At 46.1% G+C, this 17,773-nt stretch overlaps 1 protein-coding gene across 4 annotated transcripts in view; it reads left to right on the top strand.

The window, feature by feature from the left end:
• wwc3 (WWC family member 3) overlaps positions 1-16,496 on the top strand; it is a 33,387-nt gene extending 16,891 nt beyond the window's left edge. Inside the window, exons 5-23 of one of the 4 annotated variants that reach the window (XM_066705903.1) lie at positions 831-910; positions 4,081-4,210; positions 6,148-6,297; positions 6,726-6,799; positions 8,692-8,940; positions 10,029-10,118; positions 10,236-10,798; positions 11,225-11,345; positions 11,971-12,051; positions 12,320-12,406; positions 12,541-12,733; positions 12,876-13,049; positions 13,150-13,295; positions 13,504-13,627; positions 13,901-14,065; positions 14,295-14,387; positions 14,542-14,775; positions 15,342-15,469; positions 15,682-16,496. In XM_066705903.1, the coding sequence (XP_066562000.1) occupies positions 831-910; positions 4,081-4,210; positions 6,148-6,297; positions 6,726-6,799; positions 8,692-8,940; positions 10,029-10,118; positions 10,236-10,798; positions 11,225-11,345; positions 11,971-12,051; positions 12,320-12,406; positions 12,541-12,733; positions 12,876-13,049; positions 13,150-13,295; positions 13,504-13,627; positions 13,901-14,065; positions 14,295-14,387; positions 14,542-14,775; positions 15,342-15,469; positions 15,682-15,748 (2,949 nt within the window). In that variant the 3' untranslated portion in view covers positions 15,749-16,496. Of the gene's footprint in view, positions 1-830; positions 911-4,080; positions 4,211-6,147; positions 6,298-6,725; positions 6,800-8,691; positions 8,941-10,028; positions 10,119-10,235; positions 10,799-11,224; positions 11,346-11,970; positions 12,052-12,319; positions 12,407-12,540; positions 12,734-12,875; positions 13,050-13,149; positions 13,296-13,503; positions 13,628-13,872; positions 14,066-14,294; positions 14,388-14,541; positions 14,776-15,341; positions 15,470-15,681 lie in introns of those variants that run through there. The other 3 variants (XM_066705904.1, XR_010816965.1, XR_010816966.1) reach the window with 3 other exon arrangements.
• Positions 16,497-17,773: the final 1,277 nt, after the last annotated feature.

Here is a 17,773-nt window from a genome sequence, read left to right on the forward strand (position 1 = left end):
TCCCTCCTGCGGTGCTAAAGTATGTTTTACTTAGTAAGTCATAGTTAAAAAGGCAAACATATTTTGGGGAAGTTTTCAAGATTACAGTTGAAATACAGGTCAGTAGTGCAGGGTTTTACCGGTGTACAGTACCTGTATTAGAGGTAAAACTGTTATACATGTCAAACCTGCCACCTTTAGTAACACATTTTTAGTCAAGAATCTACTTTTACTTTATTAGTTTAATTAATGAAGTTTTTAGGCAATCTGTATATTTTCTGTTTGATGTCATTATTGAAAAACAGAATTTAAGATTTCTCTCTAGACCTGTGTTCAGAGCCCCCCTCAAAAGACACTGATTTGTCCCTTCCTTGTGTCCCCCCCATGCCAACGAAGGGCTTGTGTTGCAAGTGGAATAGGTCTCTGCTTGTAGATGTTTGAATTAAGGGAGAAATATTTGCATTACGATAAGACATTCAAAACATAAACCAGACAAGCCCAGTTTTCTTGAGAGATGAAAAAGACGCAGCTGACACACAAACAGTGTGTATTTATTGAATTAATCATTGTATCAATCATTGTAAGTTATTTGTACTACACACTTGCACAAATACACACGGCGAGATGTGCAGAGGTCGGGCAGGTTGTGGTTTGATTTCCTCAATTGTAAATTGTGAGGAAAGCTTAATCAAATAGTTTCAGGGCTCGTTACTTCAGTTTAAACCAGCGCTGTGCTGTGGGCTGTGACACTGCTCGGCGGTCCTGTGGTTGGAGTGGCAATAAAGCCCATTGGGGGGTGGGGGGTGCCCCGCTGTGACGCGCTGCTAACGAGCGCTGATCTGTGTCCCCAGCTCTCCCGGCTGAAGCAGGAACTGGCTCAGATGAAGCAGGAACTGCAGTACAAGGAAATGGGAGTGGAGACGCTGCAAGAGTGAGTGCTGCCCCCCAGCCCCCTCGCCCGTCTGTCTTTCCCTTCCTCCCTCCTTCCCTCCCTCCCTCCCTCCAGTCTTCCCAGTGTCCCTCCCTCCCTAACTCCCATTTCCTCTTTTTCCATCCCACCTTCTTTTTTTTCCCCTTTCTCAGGGAGCTTTTTCAGTACTCCGTATCTTTCAGCTTCCATTCCTTCCTATCGTCTTACCTACACTAAAGACACTTCCCTGCCTCCCTGCCTCAACCCCTCTCAACGCTTCCCTGCCTCTATACCTGTCTCTCCTGCTTCTACCTCCCCACACACACTGACTCCTCCTTCCTCCCTTCTTTGCTTCTGAAAAGAAACAAACCCTCTGCCTTTTCCCACTTCCTCACAGTTTCCTGAAAGCTTGTTAATAATTTTTTTCCCCAGTCTATTTGTGGAAGAGAGTCCTGTTTATCGTGCGAGGGCTCAAGCACTAGGTGGGAACTGTGTAAACCGACTTCCACCCTTAAAATGTAGCGCTCTGGAACGGCACGTCAGTTTCAATGCGTATCAGTGGAACTGAAAGCTTCACTGGTTCAACTTTGGGTCACGGTTGCCGATCTTGGCTGAGGAGCCGGGGGAATGGCACGCTCGCGTCTGTGCTCTGGTGTGATAGGAAATGAATCAATGAATTGGATCCGAATAACGGTAAAAAATATGTGGATATCATTAGAAACCTAAAGCTCTGTATTTTCAGAAAAGAAACTCCTCTGACGTGTTCAATACAGAGACCCACACGGAGAGCGAATTACACGGCTGTTGCATTAATCGTGGCAGGGAAGCAGCTGCAAGAAACTTTTTGGGTCACGGGTGGGTTAGTGAGAAAGGGAAATGTTCTGAGACCAGTTGAACAGCCACACTGACCCAATTGATGTACATCTCGGTACCGTGCGCCTCGCAAATCCTCTGTTTCACATCCTAAATCGGAGAACCTAACCTGTTAAACAATGCACACGTTAAAATAAATCATGCCGTTTCCCATGCATATTATTAAACTTCCTGGAGGCGCTTGGCCCAGGTGGTCCGAGCCGAGCTGGACTCTGAACGCTGTTTGGCTGCGTTTCGTTTCGGAAGCAAGACCCCACCTCAGGAAGAGGATGCGCATTGATGTGCGTGAGCCGAGGCTCGGACTGGATAGGAAACGTTCTGTGAGTGGGGTGGGGGGGAAAGAAAAAAGTTGGAAAAACAAAGAGATAGCTGGCTGCAAATTCCAGAGCACATCCTGACGCTGCAAGGGGCCTTATCTTCCAGATAGTATAAAATTAGAGCGACTCCCAGAATAGTCTGGATACACAGTGAATGCATGGACTGGAGAGGTGGAAGCGAGGGCTGGTAAACAAGCCGTGCTCATGACTGAGGCCTTCAGCAGCACGACTGAGTTCCCGTAAGGAAGCACTGCCGATATGCGTGTCGTTTTTTGCTATCTAATGGTGAAAGTGACTCAATTATCCTTTCATATACTGGAAAACCATGCTACCAGTAACCGGAGACTGACCCAGTGCCAAAATGCTATTCTGGTGTCCCATTACGGAACACAAACAGTGATTAGTTATATATCTGTGTGATCACAAATCTACGATCAGACACCGTCGCAAAACATGAGCTGTGTTTTGGTATTTCAACGGCAGCCACTGTATAGCCTCTTAAAAAGTTGTCAGATAGTTTTATTCGCCCATGTCTCATACATTAGCTGTAGTTTTTCTGCTAAGACGGGGGAATAAGACTTTAGATCGCCACTCAAAGCCAATCCCCCTGTTTCTGCTTCAGCCCAGGCGTTGTTTCTGCCCGGGCGATGTTCCATATTTATTGTAACACAGATATTGAAGTGGGTAAAGTTTCTGACCTCTGGTTCGTTAATCAGAGCCGTCTCTTTGACAGGTTGCTTATTTTACGGAGGGCTCTTTTTGTGTATGTGGTTAGGGTTGCACACTTTTTTTTTTCTAGTTAAAATGTTTTAATTAAATCTGACCTCCTTCTTTCCTAACTTCGTATTATCCAGCTTCCTGAAATTCATTCACTTTAATTAAGCCCAGGACGGGGCAGCGTTTTTCATCTGGCAGCTCCTGGCCCGGACCACTCGCAAGAACAGAAATGCTCTTGTTAGCCGTCGCCACAGCGCCAGGGCCGCTTCCCCGCCAACCCTTTGTGCGGCACAGGGAAGGCACTGGGCTGCAAGATAGGGCCAGATTTTGATAACAGTGAAAATATACAGGCCCCCTTTGTAGAAACAAAGCCGGGATTGTTGCCTGGGATGGGGCAGGGTCACTCGGAGATCTGGCGGGTGGAACAGTACCTGCTGTTGATGGAGGGACTGCAGGAAACGGGCTGTGGTGAAGCCAGGGCCCGGTGCCAGCTGTGATGATGCAAAATCCAGCAGCCGCCACACAACTTTCCATTCTTCCAGGAGAAAGGGCCTGGGGTTGCAGGGATGGGGCTGGTGGGGGTTAGCAGACGCAGAAATAGAAATGCTGTTTCTTTAACTCACTGAAACTTTTTTTGGGGGTTGGGGGGTGCTTTTTGATTGGTTTAAACGAGGGCCAGTAAAAACGGTATGAAAGCGAGATGGGGTCACAGGAGGCTGAAGTGGCACACCGATATCAGATCGTTGTTTATGACCAAAGGTTTTTATTAAAAAAGATTGTATAGTACATTTTGACACAGGGTTTAGTGTGTTAATGTGTAGCTGTTCCTCCCCAGAAACTGCAGTACTGGAGCGACGATTCATGTCTCTAAGATATTTCATTCAGATACTAATATTCCCCAAAAAATCTGTCTGCATTCCACTGCAGCAAGAATGTAGTAAATCTGGCTCAGATATAAATACCCTAATTATAAGCTTCGGCCTTTTTAGCTAAAATGTTGGCAGTCGCTAAACCAATATTGTTTTATTGTGGCAAAAATGTTTGTATGGTCGTCTGTCAGCATTAAAAAAACAAAAAAACAGGAATATGTATGTATATGCATGTGCGTGTTTATAATGTTTGGATCCATATGTCAGGTTATACAGAATTGAAATTGATCTGCATTTTTCTAGACCCATTTTTCTAGCGTTCATATATGATGATATAGGATTTACAGTCCGACCCCAGGTAGGGGAAGGGGACTGTCCGACTCACCCGTTCTCTCTGCCGTCGTCTCTCATGCAGGATTGACCGGAAGATGTCCAGCAGCCAGACCAACTACAAGTTGGACGAGGCCCAGGCGATCTTCAACGAGCTGAGGAGCATCAAAAAATCGATCGGCACAGGCGAGAAGGAGAGGCAGGACCTCATCCAGGTGAGAGCGGCTACACTGGTGAAGAAGTAGTACATTTATTTTAAAAAAATCCTAAAGACAGTAGCATAATCTTATAAAAAAATGTCCTATATCTTTTAGTACACATTTTCTTAAAATCTGATGCAATTAATCAATTGAGACGGAGGGACACTTTTCCTTTATCGTTTAAATGTTTTACTTCATCATCTTTCTGAAAATTCGCTGTAATAAACAAATGGATTTGTTTCTCCATCAGTACATACCAGGACTTCACACACACAGGAAGTCAGGGTCAGATATTGTTAACAATTTTCTAAGAGGTCAGAGAAGGCTAGGCTTGTTAGACGTTGCACTGGTCTGCTTTCCCACAGTATGTAGTTTGGGTACCAATCCCCTGATACAAAAATTAAACCGATTTAAGAGTATTGTTGTACAACTCAGTCCCTTGTTATTAAACTTTTTATATATATCCTCTGCTATCCAGTGTAACCAGCTGGGGCAGCATAGCATAACATTTGCAGCAAGAAAAAACAACAGTCGATTAACAGAGACCTCTAAGCTGTTCCAACTGAGCTCTCAATTACTTAATTTAACCCTTAATTGAAGTAATTTCCTAAATCTGAATGTTTTTAATTATTTTAAACAGTAGGGTGGTTAAGTTAAGTATAATATTGTAAAAGGGACTTATCTTATTACGGAACCAACTTTTTATCAGTTACACAAAAAGTCAAATGAAGAATTACTTCAATTAAAATGTCAATTAAGTAATTTAAATAACACTTAGTGCCCTCCATTTCAGAAATCACCATATTACTTTTTTGATAAGTACATGTTTATTTTATAAGTGTCAAACATTGCCCCCTCGTGGTTTGTTTTGTGCATCTTGGAGATTCACGTTAGGAGCTCCATGTTGTGTTCTATCTGCAGGTTTGGTGTTAAATGCAGTGTTTGTTTGTCATGCCGAGGGGCTCCCTTCTGCTGTGCCTGTATTCAGCAGTTGTGTAGTCCATGCTATTGAATCCCGACTCTCAGTGCCTTAAAGGAAGCCAGCGATGTAGAAATGACTACCCCTCTCTCTGTCGCGCTCAGCATTTCAGATCATTCATATTTTCCAGAGAAGCTTGTCTGTTTTCTTAGGGATTGATTCCAGGAGATAGTCGGCCTTCCAGGTCTTTAGAGCCTCTTTCATACAGGGATAATTGTTTAGAACCGGTGCCCATGTTTGTCTTTGTTCACTTGTCTGTTTTACAGCCACCCTTACATCACTGACCTCCCCTCTGGAAATGTTTCGCACTGCAGTGTTGTCTCTACACCACACCCTTGGTGTTGCCAGCCCTTGCTTACTGCCAGCTTCAGTGTCTGTCGCTGTCTTGGCGTTTGACCAAGAGAAGACTGTAATTGCTCTATGTTGGAGTAGGCCTCTGTCCAGAGCTTTTTTCCCTCATGTTTAGGATGCATCTGCTGCTGTGTTCTTAGTTCAGCTGAGGTTTTGTTTACCTTGGTTCTGTTCCTACAATCCTGCATCTCAACGTGTCTGCCGTGGGTCAGGTGCTGTATCCCTCTGCGGGCCTTGTTGCTTATCGGTTCACAGATGGCACCGTCTGTGGTGGTAGACGTTGTGCTCGGAGGGTTTTCTGCCTTCAGACAACGTTCCCCAGAGTTTACAAAGTCATTTTGGTTCAGGGTGTGTTGTTCCACCACAAAGTACTCAAAGCCTGAACTTGTAGAGGTTGGAAGCTGAGCTTTTGACATTCAACTGGCAATGGATTCTGGTCATGCTTGTCAAAATGAAATCAAGGAAGCAGGAATTCTGGAAATGCTACCAAAGAAGGATTCATATAAATTAAATGTTGCATGTGTCTATTTATGCACGCATGTGTACATGTGAGTATAAATGAAGATATTTGCTCTGATCTCTCTAGCACACCTGTGAATACAACCCTGTCCTTGCCTTGCAGAGTCTCGCAAAGCTCACGATCGGCTTCCGCAATAGCTGCTGCATAAGCGACTCCCTGCAGGACCTCCAGGGCGGCCCGGCCGCGCTCGGCGACTCCTGTTTACCTCAGCAGTACCAAGACACGGGCTCTCAGACTGACATCATCGGAGAGGTATGCACCGAGGCCTGCTTTTACGACCAACTGGTCGATGGAGCACAAGAGGGGCAGAAAAAAACGGGGCAATTTGTGTTGGGTGTTTCCCTGTTTGACGGCCTTACTTATTCTTCAGGTTTGCTGTCGTTTAATTTGGGGAGAGAACATGCTGAGATTATGATTTATTGTGAAAAAGTTTGTGAATTAATTTATAGAGGCAAGTTTGTGTTTACGGTCAAAGCTGTACATGACAGTAAATACTTGTCATGGTATTGAGTTTTTAAAGACGTTTTCAGGAAATGCGTGGGGGGTTCCAATTTCCATTTGGTTACATTTCAACATTTAGTCCATGATATTTTGTTTTATGATTTAGAATTTTTTATTTCATTAATAAAACCCAAACATCCGCAATGTCTAACTAACAAGATCTTTACTTTTCTCTGAAGTTTGGTTCTCGAGAATCTTCAAGACTGGTGGACAAAGTCAAGCTCAACTGGCAGTATGAAGAAGCCAAGAAAAGGTAAAATGCAGATTTAAAATAAAAGGCTGCTTTTATTCGGACTAATGACGTACTCTGGGACCGTTCCTTCTCTCATAACGCTTACAAACATGAAGCGATGTGACGTGGCACCGGTGCAAGAATCTGTTGTGTGTTGCACAAGATTCAAATGTTTGTATTCTGTATCAATGTAAACTCACTCGTGTGTAACGCACAAGATCGATCACAGCCACCCTGTGGGGAGAGAGACACACACACTGGATGCTTCCTTTGTGTTGCCAAATGAGATGCCCAGTATTATCATCAACACCGGACCTTAATTTGTGAAACGTAGCATCTTTGCTTTTTTTTTTCATCTGGGCGGTTGAGCAGAGCAGCGCTGAACAGCCCACTTTTGGAAATAAGCTTGGTGGTCACATTCTTCATTTGCCATGCATTCCTGCCCCCCCGGCTCCGCGCTGGCTCCGTGCCGGCTTTGTGTGCAACGGAGAGGGATGGCACTGTGCAGCTCTGCCCACCTCGGGCACTGTGCTGCTTCACGATGCCCAGCCCTCCACACTGGCACTGTGCCCACGGAAAACCCAATAGTCTCGTGGCAGTTTTTTGCAGTGATTTAAACACCAGACTATATGTTTACGCTGATCTAATTAATCTAATTAAAATGTCATGCAGAATTCCTAAAACCTAATGGGACTGAAGGACTTCAATCAATTGAGGGGGGTAACCAGTTAGCACAAACGTTTGTGTAGTGCATATATATAAATTTACGAACGGCAGGGAGGTTTCTAAGGCTAGTACAGATTCCTGCAAAGAACACCTGAACGCCTCGCAACTCACGTTATTAATCGTGCCGAAAAGGCAGTTTGCTAAATGTTTCTGTGAGAAATAACACAAGTCCATTAAACTAACAATCAGCCCGAAATTAACTGACAACAGTGTATATATGCATCTCTTTGGAGAATATTGCCATTGAATTAATTTTGTGTGTGTAAGGATACTGCTAATTAAATGTAGTGCTAGTGTGTAGTTTTGTAGAGCTTTTCAATCTGGACAACTTACTGTTTTGATGTAAACAAAAAAAGGATTTTGCCTCATAAAACTTATCACAACCCCCTAGATAGCTTATTTACCGAGCGGAAAATCATACCAGCAGCAGTAATTGGCTGCTGGGTTTTGAAGAAGCTCAGAAGGATCGCTAGCCCAGCCGCCCTGGCAAGGAGGCGCGTGAGAACGGCGCCGCGGCCTCCTCTTAACGAGATTGGTATTGCCATGGAGACGCGGCCACCGCAGTGCCAGTGTATGACCTCAGAGGGGAGGGAGGAGCGGGAGACCTGTGGAAACTCACATGCTCGGCTCGTGAGTCACACTTTAAAACTCCAAGACACACAGGACGGTGATTCACTGCACGGCGCGGGCCAAGCGTCGACTTCCATGTGAAAGGGTCGAGGATCTGCAGAGGAATGCACCTGCTTTTGTGCTTTCTGTGCAGGTATCCACGACTGTTATACACGCTACGCTACTCTTATTGAATAAGATTGTTGTGCTCCAACTCACAGCCCTGCACGGTTGTTATGGAATATGTCATCTGACACACTTTTGACTTTACACACCCGAGGAGCGTTTCAACTCCTGCCAAAGTCCAAAGAATTACAAAACACTGAGGCCCATTGTGGGGACGAGAGGTGTGAGTCAGCTGAAGTGGAACTTTTTAAAGTGGGTCAGTCAAATCTCCAAGCACACAAAAGTATCCTCCATTCTTAGGCATTTTCCTATACTGTGGATACTTTAATTTAATTGTTTAGTTTAACATTTTAGACCTTTGATATTAAAATAGATGGGGAGGGTTTGATGACACTTGGCGTTGATTCTGGATCTGTAACGTGTCCCTCCGTGTCCCCGTGTCTCTCGCTCAGGGTGACCAGTATCCAGCAGCAGCTGGCGCAGCTGGAGGGCGAGAGCTGGCCGGGCCGGGCCGAGGCAGACCGGGAGCGGGACCTCCTGCAGCTGCTGTGCGAGAAGGAGGCCCTACTGCATGAGCTCACCCTGCTCAGCCAGCAGCACTGCCCCGCCGAGCAGCAGCCGCACCTGGAGGCCGAGCGGCGACGCCTGGAGGAGGAGGTGCAGCGGGCGCACGCCAGTGCCGGGCACGGGGCCAGCCAAAGGTCAGTCACCTCTGACACGGCCACACGGTCATCCTTGGAAACTGCAGGCAGGGTGTCCACCTTAGCAGAAGTGTCCTAGACCGTTTAGAGCCACCCACGCTGCAGGTCGATGAGAGAGTGATTAAATATGATAGTCTGTGGCACAGCTGTAAATCCCACGAACGTTAGGTAGGATCTCACATCCACCCCAATCCGGTCGGGCAGATTCGAGAGCTGGAATTCATTCTCGTGAAGGAACTCGGTTTAGTCTGTAAAGTACTATTAAAGGGAGCACATAAAAAAATAAAATACGTCTTGACATATGTGCCAGAAAAAAAATCTGTTAAAATAAGTTTTTCTTAATAAGTCATTTTTATTACTCGCATATTCTGGCACCGGATAATTTGAGTGTCCTGTCAGGCACTTCCCCAGATTAGACCGATACAGAACACCCCTACAATGTGGTGCAAATTGTGAATAATATTTAGCTGGCTGGCAACTGGTAGAGAACTGTGGTGCACCGTCAAAAATAGACCAAAGCTGGAGGCTGTGACATTTCTGAGGCATATTTTCTGGGTGCCTGTTGTTGTTTTTATCTGGGGATGGACCACACAGTGCGTTGGCAAGAAAGGCCAGATAAAACACACATCCTGGATTGTGCTGGCCCTCGTTTTCTGCCGTGGAAGCTGGCAGGAGAACGTGCCATTTAATATCATGAAAAAATATCATGAATCTGCCACATAAAGTTTTGTGTCCGAGTAGACTTTCCACACACACCTAAGTGCCTGGCACGGGCCGGTGCGATGGAGTCTCTCCTGATTTACACAGAGCTTCCTTGTACAAAGACCCCGAGATCCCCAGGGCCTGTCTGGAGCCACGTGGGGTTTTCTTTTCTCGACTGTGAAAGTAATCCCCAAGCCGACTCGGGAGGTCCAACAGGGAAGCTGTTGAAGGTGGTGTCTCCCTCGGGCGCTGTACTTATGTGATGTGAACACCGCCCCTGTACCCCTGTACACTCTGACAGAACACCTCCTTCTCTCCATTGACTTCATCTGCAGTTTACCTGATTGCTGAGGCTAGTTTCTCATAATAATAATTTTTCTTCTCAGAATTCTCCTGCAAGAGAAGAGAAACGTACTTCTGAGACAGCTGGAAGAAGCCACCCGTATCACGACATACCTGCACTCCCAGCTGAAGAGGTGAGCTGTTTCGATTTAACCACTGTGGCCCTTGGAAGGTGTGACGGTAGGTGTGTCTGTCCCCGCACTGTGCTGACCAACTCCCTCTCCCCCTCTCTCTCTCTCTCTCGTGTCCAGCCTGTCGGCCAGTAACCTCACCATGTCGTCGGGTAGCAGCCGCGGCTCCCTGGCCTCCAGTCGGGGCTCCCTGGCCTCCAGCCGTGGCTCCCTGAGCTCCGTCAGCTTCACGGACATCTACGGGCTGCCCCAGTACGAGTGGCCCGAGGGCCCGGCCGACCCCGACCAGCAGCTGCGCTTCCACCTGCTGGCCCCTGAGGTGGTGTCCCGGGACACCGTGGCCTACGGGCCGGACCTGCTGGGCACGGGTAAGGCCAAGCGCTCCCTGGACACGCCGCAGTCGCTGGCCTCGCTCTCGTCCCGCTCCTCCCTGTCCTCCCTGTCGCCCCCGAGCTCCCCCATGGACACCCCGTACCACTCGGCCTCCCGCGACTCCCCACTCACGCAGATGACCGAGGAGTACGTGGAGCTGGCGGGGCGGGGCCTCATGGAGGGCCTACGGGGCCACAGCCAGCCCCCGATTTTACCTGCAGAAATGGGGCCGGGGGTGGCTGCCAGTGCATTCCTGCTAGACGGCAAAGGGCACAAGGACAGTGGCCCCCAGGGGCCCCCTGCCACCGGAGGCAAGTCAATAAACACATATTTACTTCATGTTTTGTGCCTATTCGTCGAAGGAAAAATGTACTTTGGTGTTTGATATATAATTTGGTATGCTGACTTTCGTTAGAAACCATCTGTCATCCTATAGTTTGTGTTTTTCTCTCCTGTGTGCCTAATGGTTTACTTTTACATTTTGATTTATTTATAGTCTTGCAGTGTTTATCTGTGAAGCGCTCTGTGGCAGCATTGCAATCTAAAAATTAATTGAATGAACAATACTTTGATACTTATCCGCCATCTTCGGGTATTATAGTCCTCTGAAATCAAAATGATAAGTAAAAAAAAAAATCAGTCTTTGGTTTATCAAGCCCCTGATGTTTTTGAGTGAACAGACAGGAGGCTGCGTTGTGTTTAATGACTGTCAGGGTTGATTGGCTGCTGTCTTGCAGGAGTGACCCTGCGCCGTAACAGTACGGGCCGGGCTGGGCGCAGGACCCGCAGAGTGTCCGCAGGGCCGTCTGACGATGCCCTGGCCACCGACAGTGGAGTCTTCGAAGCCTGGAGCAAAAGGTTGAGTATCCCTCCTATAAGAACCAAGGGTTTAAGGAAACCACACGCTGTAAAACAGAGTAACGGTAGTCACACGCCTAACCTGGAGCCGTGTGCACCGAAGAGAGGCTTCACACAGTATTCAGAGGTTTTGCTCTGTGTCTCAGAGACCCTGATGTGTTAATAATAAGGTTCAACTGGGCATTGAAGGTGAAGTCATGGTCGTCAGCAACACTAAACTGTGACCCCATCTAGTGGTTAAAAGTTGTAATTGGTCTTGGTTAGAATACATTTTATTCGTGCAGCAATTCGATTTGAAAGCTGATTTTTTTTTCCAGTGGTTTTTAATGCAGTAGGCCCCCACTCTTGATGATTTTATTGTTCAGTATGACCTTCTTTCTCAGTTTGTTTGCCCTCCAGTAACCATGATGAAAAAGTAGGACTAAAAATGTATTATCTTTACACTTGTTTGTCAACTTGTTTGCCTTTTTTAGTATCTTGTTGTTGTTTTGAAGGCAGGGTTTGAGAGGATTTGTTTTTCATATGTAAGACAGTGAGTGGTATTAAAGTGATCCCAAAGCACGGAGAAAAGCAAACCTGGAAGAAAAGCCTTTGACAATGTGTTAATTCTATCTCTCTTTCTCAGCCGCACTGAGGAAACGGAGGAGGCTCCCTATCCCAATGATGCTGCTGCAGGTGACCCTCTTCAGATCCACCTGGGCCTCCTGTAAGTGAGACATCTCCAAAGTCACCCGATCGTTCGTTCAATTAGTCAGTCGACCAGTAAAAACAGACAAAGGGAAGCTTGTAGTGCATCACAGAGCATTTATTTTGAACCATTATAGAATTCCTACCATAGAATTCAGCGCACGCAATATTTCCATCTAGGAAGATCCATTACCTTTTATGTTTATAGCTTACAGATGTTAAGACAATCATCTTCTGCTTTCTTCCAAATGAATAAAGGTGTGCATCTTCTGCTTCTTTGATTTCAGGTATGATGTTGATCACGAATGTCTCTTAGTTCATCTGCTTCAGCTCAAGAACTTAAACGGAGCGCTTGTGAAGGAAGGATCGAAGATGTAAGGAGGAGGAGTGATAAATATGAGAGAGAGGGTTTTAAACGGTGGCTATTCATTGCCTTAAAGTTCTCAAGCCTTTCATTCACCCAAAGACAGCCGCTCTCACTGGGTTTGTCTTTCTCTTTTTCTCCCAGATATGTGAAGCTGCACGTGCTCCCTCTCGACTCCGGCCCCGCAGGCTCTTACTGTTGCAAAGCGGTGGAGCCCCAGACACTGGTGACCTTTAACGAGGGCTTCCGAATCCACAGCCCTGCTGCTGCCCTGGGGCTGAGGAGCCTCCAGCTGTGCGTCTTTTCTGTGGGGCACCAACCCCAGGAGGAGCTGCTGGTGAGTCCAGGACGATAGAGGGGAATCGAGACTTCCAGCTGAAATTCCGATACCTGTTTAGCACTGGTGTTTTTGGCGTGGTGTATGAGAGAGGGGGCTCTTTGTGACCCTGTGACGGACCGTGACACCGTGTCTTCCACAGGGGCTGGCAGAGGTGGGCCTGGGTGACTGTGAGGGCTCCACAGAGATGGTGTTTCAGTGGCACAGAGTCCAGACACTGGGAACGGCCGAGACGTACAGAAAGCGGGATCACCGTCGGCTCTCGGAGGGCGGCTCGATGGGGCTTCCCGACGCTGGAGTGAACAACAAAGCTACGGTCAGTGCCTCTGTCTCACAGTCACATTAATGACCGTGCTCGGTGTGCGGTGCAGTGTGAGGCCAGGGCAGGAGGTGACGGCGCTCTCCGCTCTCCCCAGGACTCGGTGTCGGCGCTGCTGGCTCGCACTACAGCCCAGCTGGAGGCCGTGGAGCGGGAGCTGGAGAGGGGGAAGATGGGGTTCACCGAGGACGAGCTGCGGGAGCTGGAGAGGAAGGAGGAGCTGGGCGAGGCTGTGTCTGAGAGGTATGAGCCCCCGTTACTGCTGCCGAGCTGCAGTAGACTAAGAATAGACTAAAATGACCTCGGTTTGTTCAGGGGCTGATGTTTATAGAGCGAAGGCAGGCGATGTTGGGTCTGAACTCCACGGCACCTTTTCCCCAGACCCTTGAACGGTAGCGAATGCAGTCGTGTTCTGGTGAGAGAGCGCTGAGTGTGGTGTTGTTCCCCACAGGAGCTGGCAGGCTGAGTCGGTGGACAGCGGCTGCAGTAACAGCACTCCCTTCGCCCCCCCGTGTGCCTTCGCGGACCCCGAGGACCCCTGCTCCCCACTGAGGAGCAAGCCTCCACCTCTCAGGGTAATTAAACATGGGCTTCGCGGAAACCTAGACCTCGGCCTTTAGAAGGATGTAAAAGCAGTTCTAGATCGGAAACTCACTGCGTTATGAAGTGTCTGAGATTAAACGGATCTTGGAAGAGGTTTTCTAATGAAATGACTAGGAGGGCTGCTTGCTTTTGGAGTGATTCACAAGAGGCACTTGTCCCCTGGTTTGGAGCAGTGAGGATTTGAGGAGTGAGCAGTGAAGTTTGCCTGTTGTCCTAGGCTGAGTGTGGGTGCTGTGCTCCGACAGGTGGACAAGGAGACCAACACCGAGGCCCCGTTCCCAGAGCAGGTGTCCGTGCGGCCCAAGGAGAGGGGCGGCCGCTGGTCCCACGGCTCGCCGTTCGTGAGGAGCAGCACCATCGTGCGATCGCAGACCTTTTCCCCCGGGGCGCGCAGCCAGTACGTGTGCAGGGTAAGTGTGCTCTGGGACCAGGCCCTTCTGTGGCCCTTTGCACCCCCCACAACATAACGACATTATAGTCACACGCATTATCCTCGCTCTGGGTTTCAGTGGCAAGCTGGTGATTGGACTGTCACACGCAATCACAGCATTTTAAATCCGTCTCGTCTTAATTTGATCATTACAACTATCATGTAAGTGGTTTCCAATCCGTAACACATTGTACATTTCCTTTCCTCAGCTGTATCGTAGTGACAGTGACAGTTCTACTCTACCAAAGAGATCTCCCTTCATCAGAAACACATTGGAAAGACGGACTCTGCGCTATAAACAGGTGTGTTATGTAGCTGTTCAATGTTCAGGTATATAGGACGTTATGCCCCTGAAATGGTGACATTTTTGTGGTTGTTGTTTTGGTCAAAATAAAAGGGGACATCGAAACAGACCCCGAGCAGACATTGACACTTTGTGTGACCCTCTGTCCCCAGCAGCAGTCCTACAGGTCCTCCCTGGCAGAGCAGTCGACGCGGACGTCCCTGGACTTGGAGCTGGATCTCCAGGCCTCCAGGACTCGGCAGAGGCAGCTGAACGAGGAGCTGAGCACGCTGCGGGAGCTGAGGCAGAGGCTGGAGGAGGCGCAGAGCCGGGGGGCCGCGGAGCTACCGCACTGGACGCTGCGGGACGAGCGCTTCCGCAGTTTCCTGCGCGAGGCGGAGAGACAGGTAGGCCTCAGAACGCAGGGACACGGCTGGACACTGGGCTCGAGAAATAACACATCAGAGAGGGCTGAGGATGAGACTAGCAAGTCCTAAATTGAAGGAGATGCTCTAATACCAGAACTATTGCCGAAGGGGGGAGAGCCAGAGAGATGGACACTACAGAAATCAGCTAAAGGGGACAAGAGTAAATCAGTGGCTCCCAACCCTGGTCCTGGAGGAGACCCTACCCTGCTGGTTTTTGTTCCAACCAACCTCTCAATTACTTAATTGAACCCTTAATTGAACTAATAATTTCCTAAATCAGAGCCTTTGAATTATTTTAAAAACTTTTGAAAGATCCAACTCTTTTATTGCACAATTTAAAAAGTCAAATCTAAGCAGTTACTTCAATTAAGGTTCAATTAAGTAATTGAGAGCTTGGTTGGAAAAAAAACAGCAGGGTTAGACCCATTTATAGGACATACAATGAGGCTAAAACCCGCAGCACAGTTTCTTCAGGCACTTGGCCACTGTCGTTCGAGTGTGTGAGGAGCTGGGGTTTTTATCCCGAAGTGTTGCGCCCCCTGCAGGCCAAGCAGAGCAAGCATGAGCAGCGTCAGGAGGAGGCGGCAGAGAGGAGGCTGAGGAAGGCGTCTAAAGAGGTCCTACAGATGAGGGGGCAGAGCCAGAAGGAGCCACTCCCGGTGCAGACCTTCCGGTGGGTGGAAATAGGGTCAGGACAGCCCACTGCTGTCTCCCCTCGGGAGTGGAGATGGCAGAAGTGGCCACTGTTTCAGATATAGAAACTCAATTATAGATACAGAAACTCCCTGTTGGTGCTGGACTGCCCAGATAATGCTTTTGTGAATGTGAAGTGTTCCTATGATTCTTACACCTCCTGTTTTATGTTTTTTTCCTTCTTACTTCCAGAGAGAAGATAGCATTTTTTACAAGACCAAGACTCAACATACCTCCTCTACCAGCTGATGATGTATGAGAGCCTCCCTTTGGTATATATGAAGTATTTGTCTGTTTTTTTTGTTATACTTCATGAAGTTATTAGAACATACTGTAGTTAGCATTTCCTTAAAAAAAATCAAACTTGTGCTAAAGCTATTAATATGCAAGTTTTGTAAAAAAAAAAAAAAAAAAAAAAAGTGTGTGTATGCATATTTATATAACAAATATATATAAACATGCGTACATATACATTTATTTTATGTATCTATTGACAACAACAGGGCTTGGTTTTCCTTGTTGTAAAAATAAAAAAATAACATCTCTGAAAAAGCTATTTTATAAAATAAACTTTCTTACACTTGTACAATTGTTTTTTTCTGATTTTTGTTTGCTTACAAAAGGCTGGAAGATGGGAACAAAGTCAGTTTAGACAAATTCACTGTACTGTAATTTATTTTATAGTACTTTTCCTTGAAGGAAATTAAACAAACACCCTGCTAGTAGGTGTATTTCATAAGGCTATACGAAGTAGCTCTTCAGTATTTTGACATACAGTGGATTGGAACTTTCGGCTGATTTTATTTCTGTTACCCGATTCTGAAAACAAAGTTTGTCATCTTTTATTGTCACTTTTTTTTAATCCACGTTTATTATTACTTGTACTTTGCAAAAATATATAGATAAATATATGAAAGTGTATTCAAAACTTTATATTATCTGTCTGTTATAACATCTGCAGTGTTTTCACTTTTGTGAAGATCCATTAAACAGTCAACAATCAACAAGCTGGTGTTATTATTGTATACAATGTTCCTGCAGGATCCTTTGTTGCATTGCAATACAGGGTGGAAAAACAATCCCCGAGGGTTTACAAATCCAAGTTAGGTCAGAGGTACATGTGTTAAACCATAACATATGATAATAAAAAAATCAAATGGTCTGTTGTAACTGCTGATATATGCATAGTTTCCTCTTGAATGCAAGCCTTTTTTGTTCTGATGAGGATATGATATTCAGTTGCACAATAAAGCAGAACCTCAAACCCAAACTTGAATTATAGATCTGTTATGGTACATTGCACCTTTAAGTGAGTAAACATTAACTTTGCATAAGGTGTTTTTTGAGCTGTGATGTTTTGTAAAGCCCTTATAAAGAATACTACCCATCACAGCTCCTATTTGCAGTGTTTGTCTCTATTTACCTTTATCTGATCTATGATCAATCCACCCAGTTATCATATTAGTTTGTTTAGTCTGAATTCAGTAACTTCTTAGAGTACACCATACTGTTTTTGGTTTTCAATAATGGTGGTGAACATGTTTTGTAATAGGCTACTTTAACACCAAAGTTACATTTCTGATTTCATTTAAACTGACTTGAGAATATGGTCATGAATAATGAAATTAGTAATTCTGTATACACATTCACTTGAGTTTGCTGGAATGACAGGATTTCAGGTGGTACTGGAAGACCAAGGAAAAATATGCATCGGAGTACCATTGTGATGGCTGAGTGATGCAGTTTCTTGGCTCTACATTGTGAAATCCACATCCCCCACGACACTGAAGAAGAGGCACAATTTCCACTTGAACATATTTACCAGCATTGTCCTCTTTTGGCTAGTATATAGTATAAGTGATTCTCACATCCAACACCCTGTGTCTAAGATTTTAACTGCACTAAGTGAATTAAAAAGCAATGGCATCTTCCTTAAATCAATTTCTAATGGCTGTCGCCTAAATATGAAGCTGAAGACCTGCAGTTTATATGCTAGTTTAGATGGTTCATATTTTCATTATTGGGTGTATATACAATTGTAATGCAAACCTGGAATAATTCCATCCAATTTGATATAAAGTAAATGCATTAAATTATCATGATTTATTTTTCACTGGGCAACCAAATTTTATACCAACCTGCACTTATCTGATTTTACCTGAACATTACAGGACTCGTTTTTAAGTTGCAGGGTTCCACATTTGGAAAGCAGAATAATACTATGTAGTCTAAATCTTGTAGTAGTATTCTGCTGTATTATAAATCTCTCTGTCTCGTATATAGT

The sequence above is a fragment of the Amia ocellicauda genome, chromosome 6 (genome assembly GCF_036373705.1).
Source record: "Amia ocellicauda isolate fAmiCal2 chromosome 6, fAmiCal2.hap1, whole genome shotgun sequence".
Lineage (NCBI taxonomy): Eukaryota > Metazoa > Chordata > Actinopteri > Amiiformes > Amiidae > Amia > Amia ocellicauda.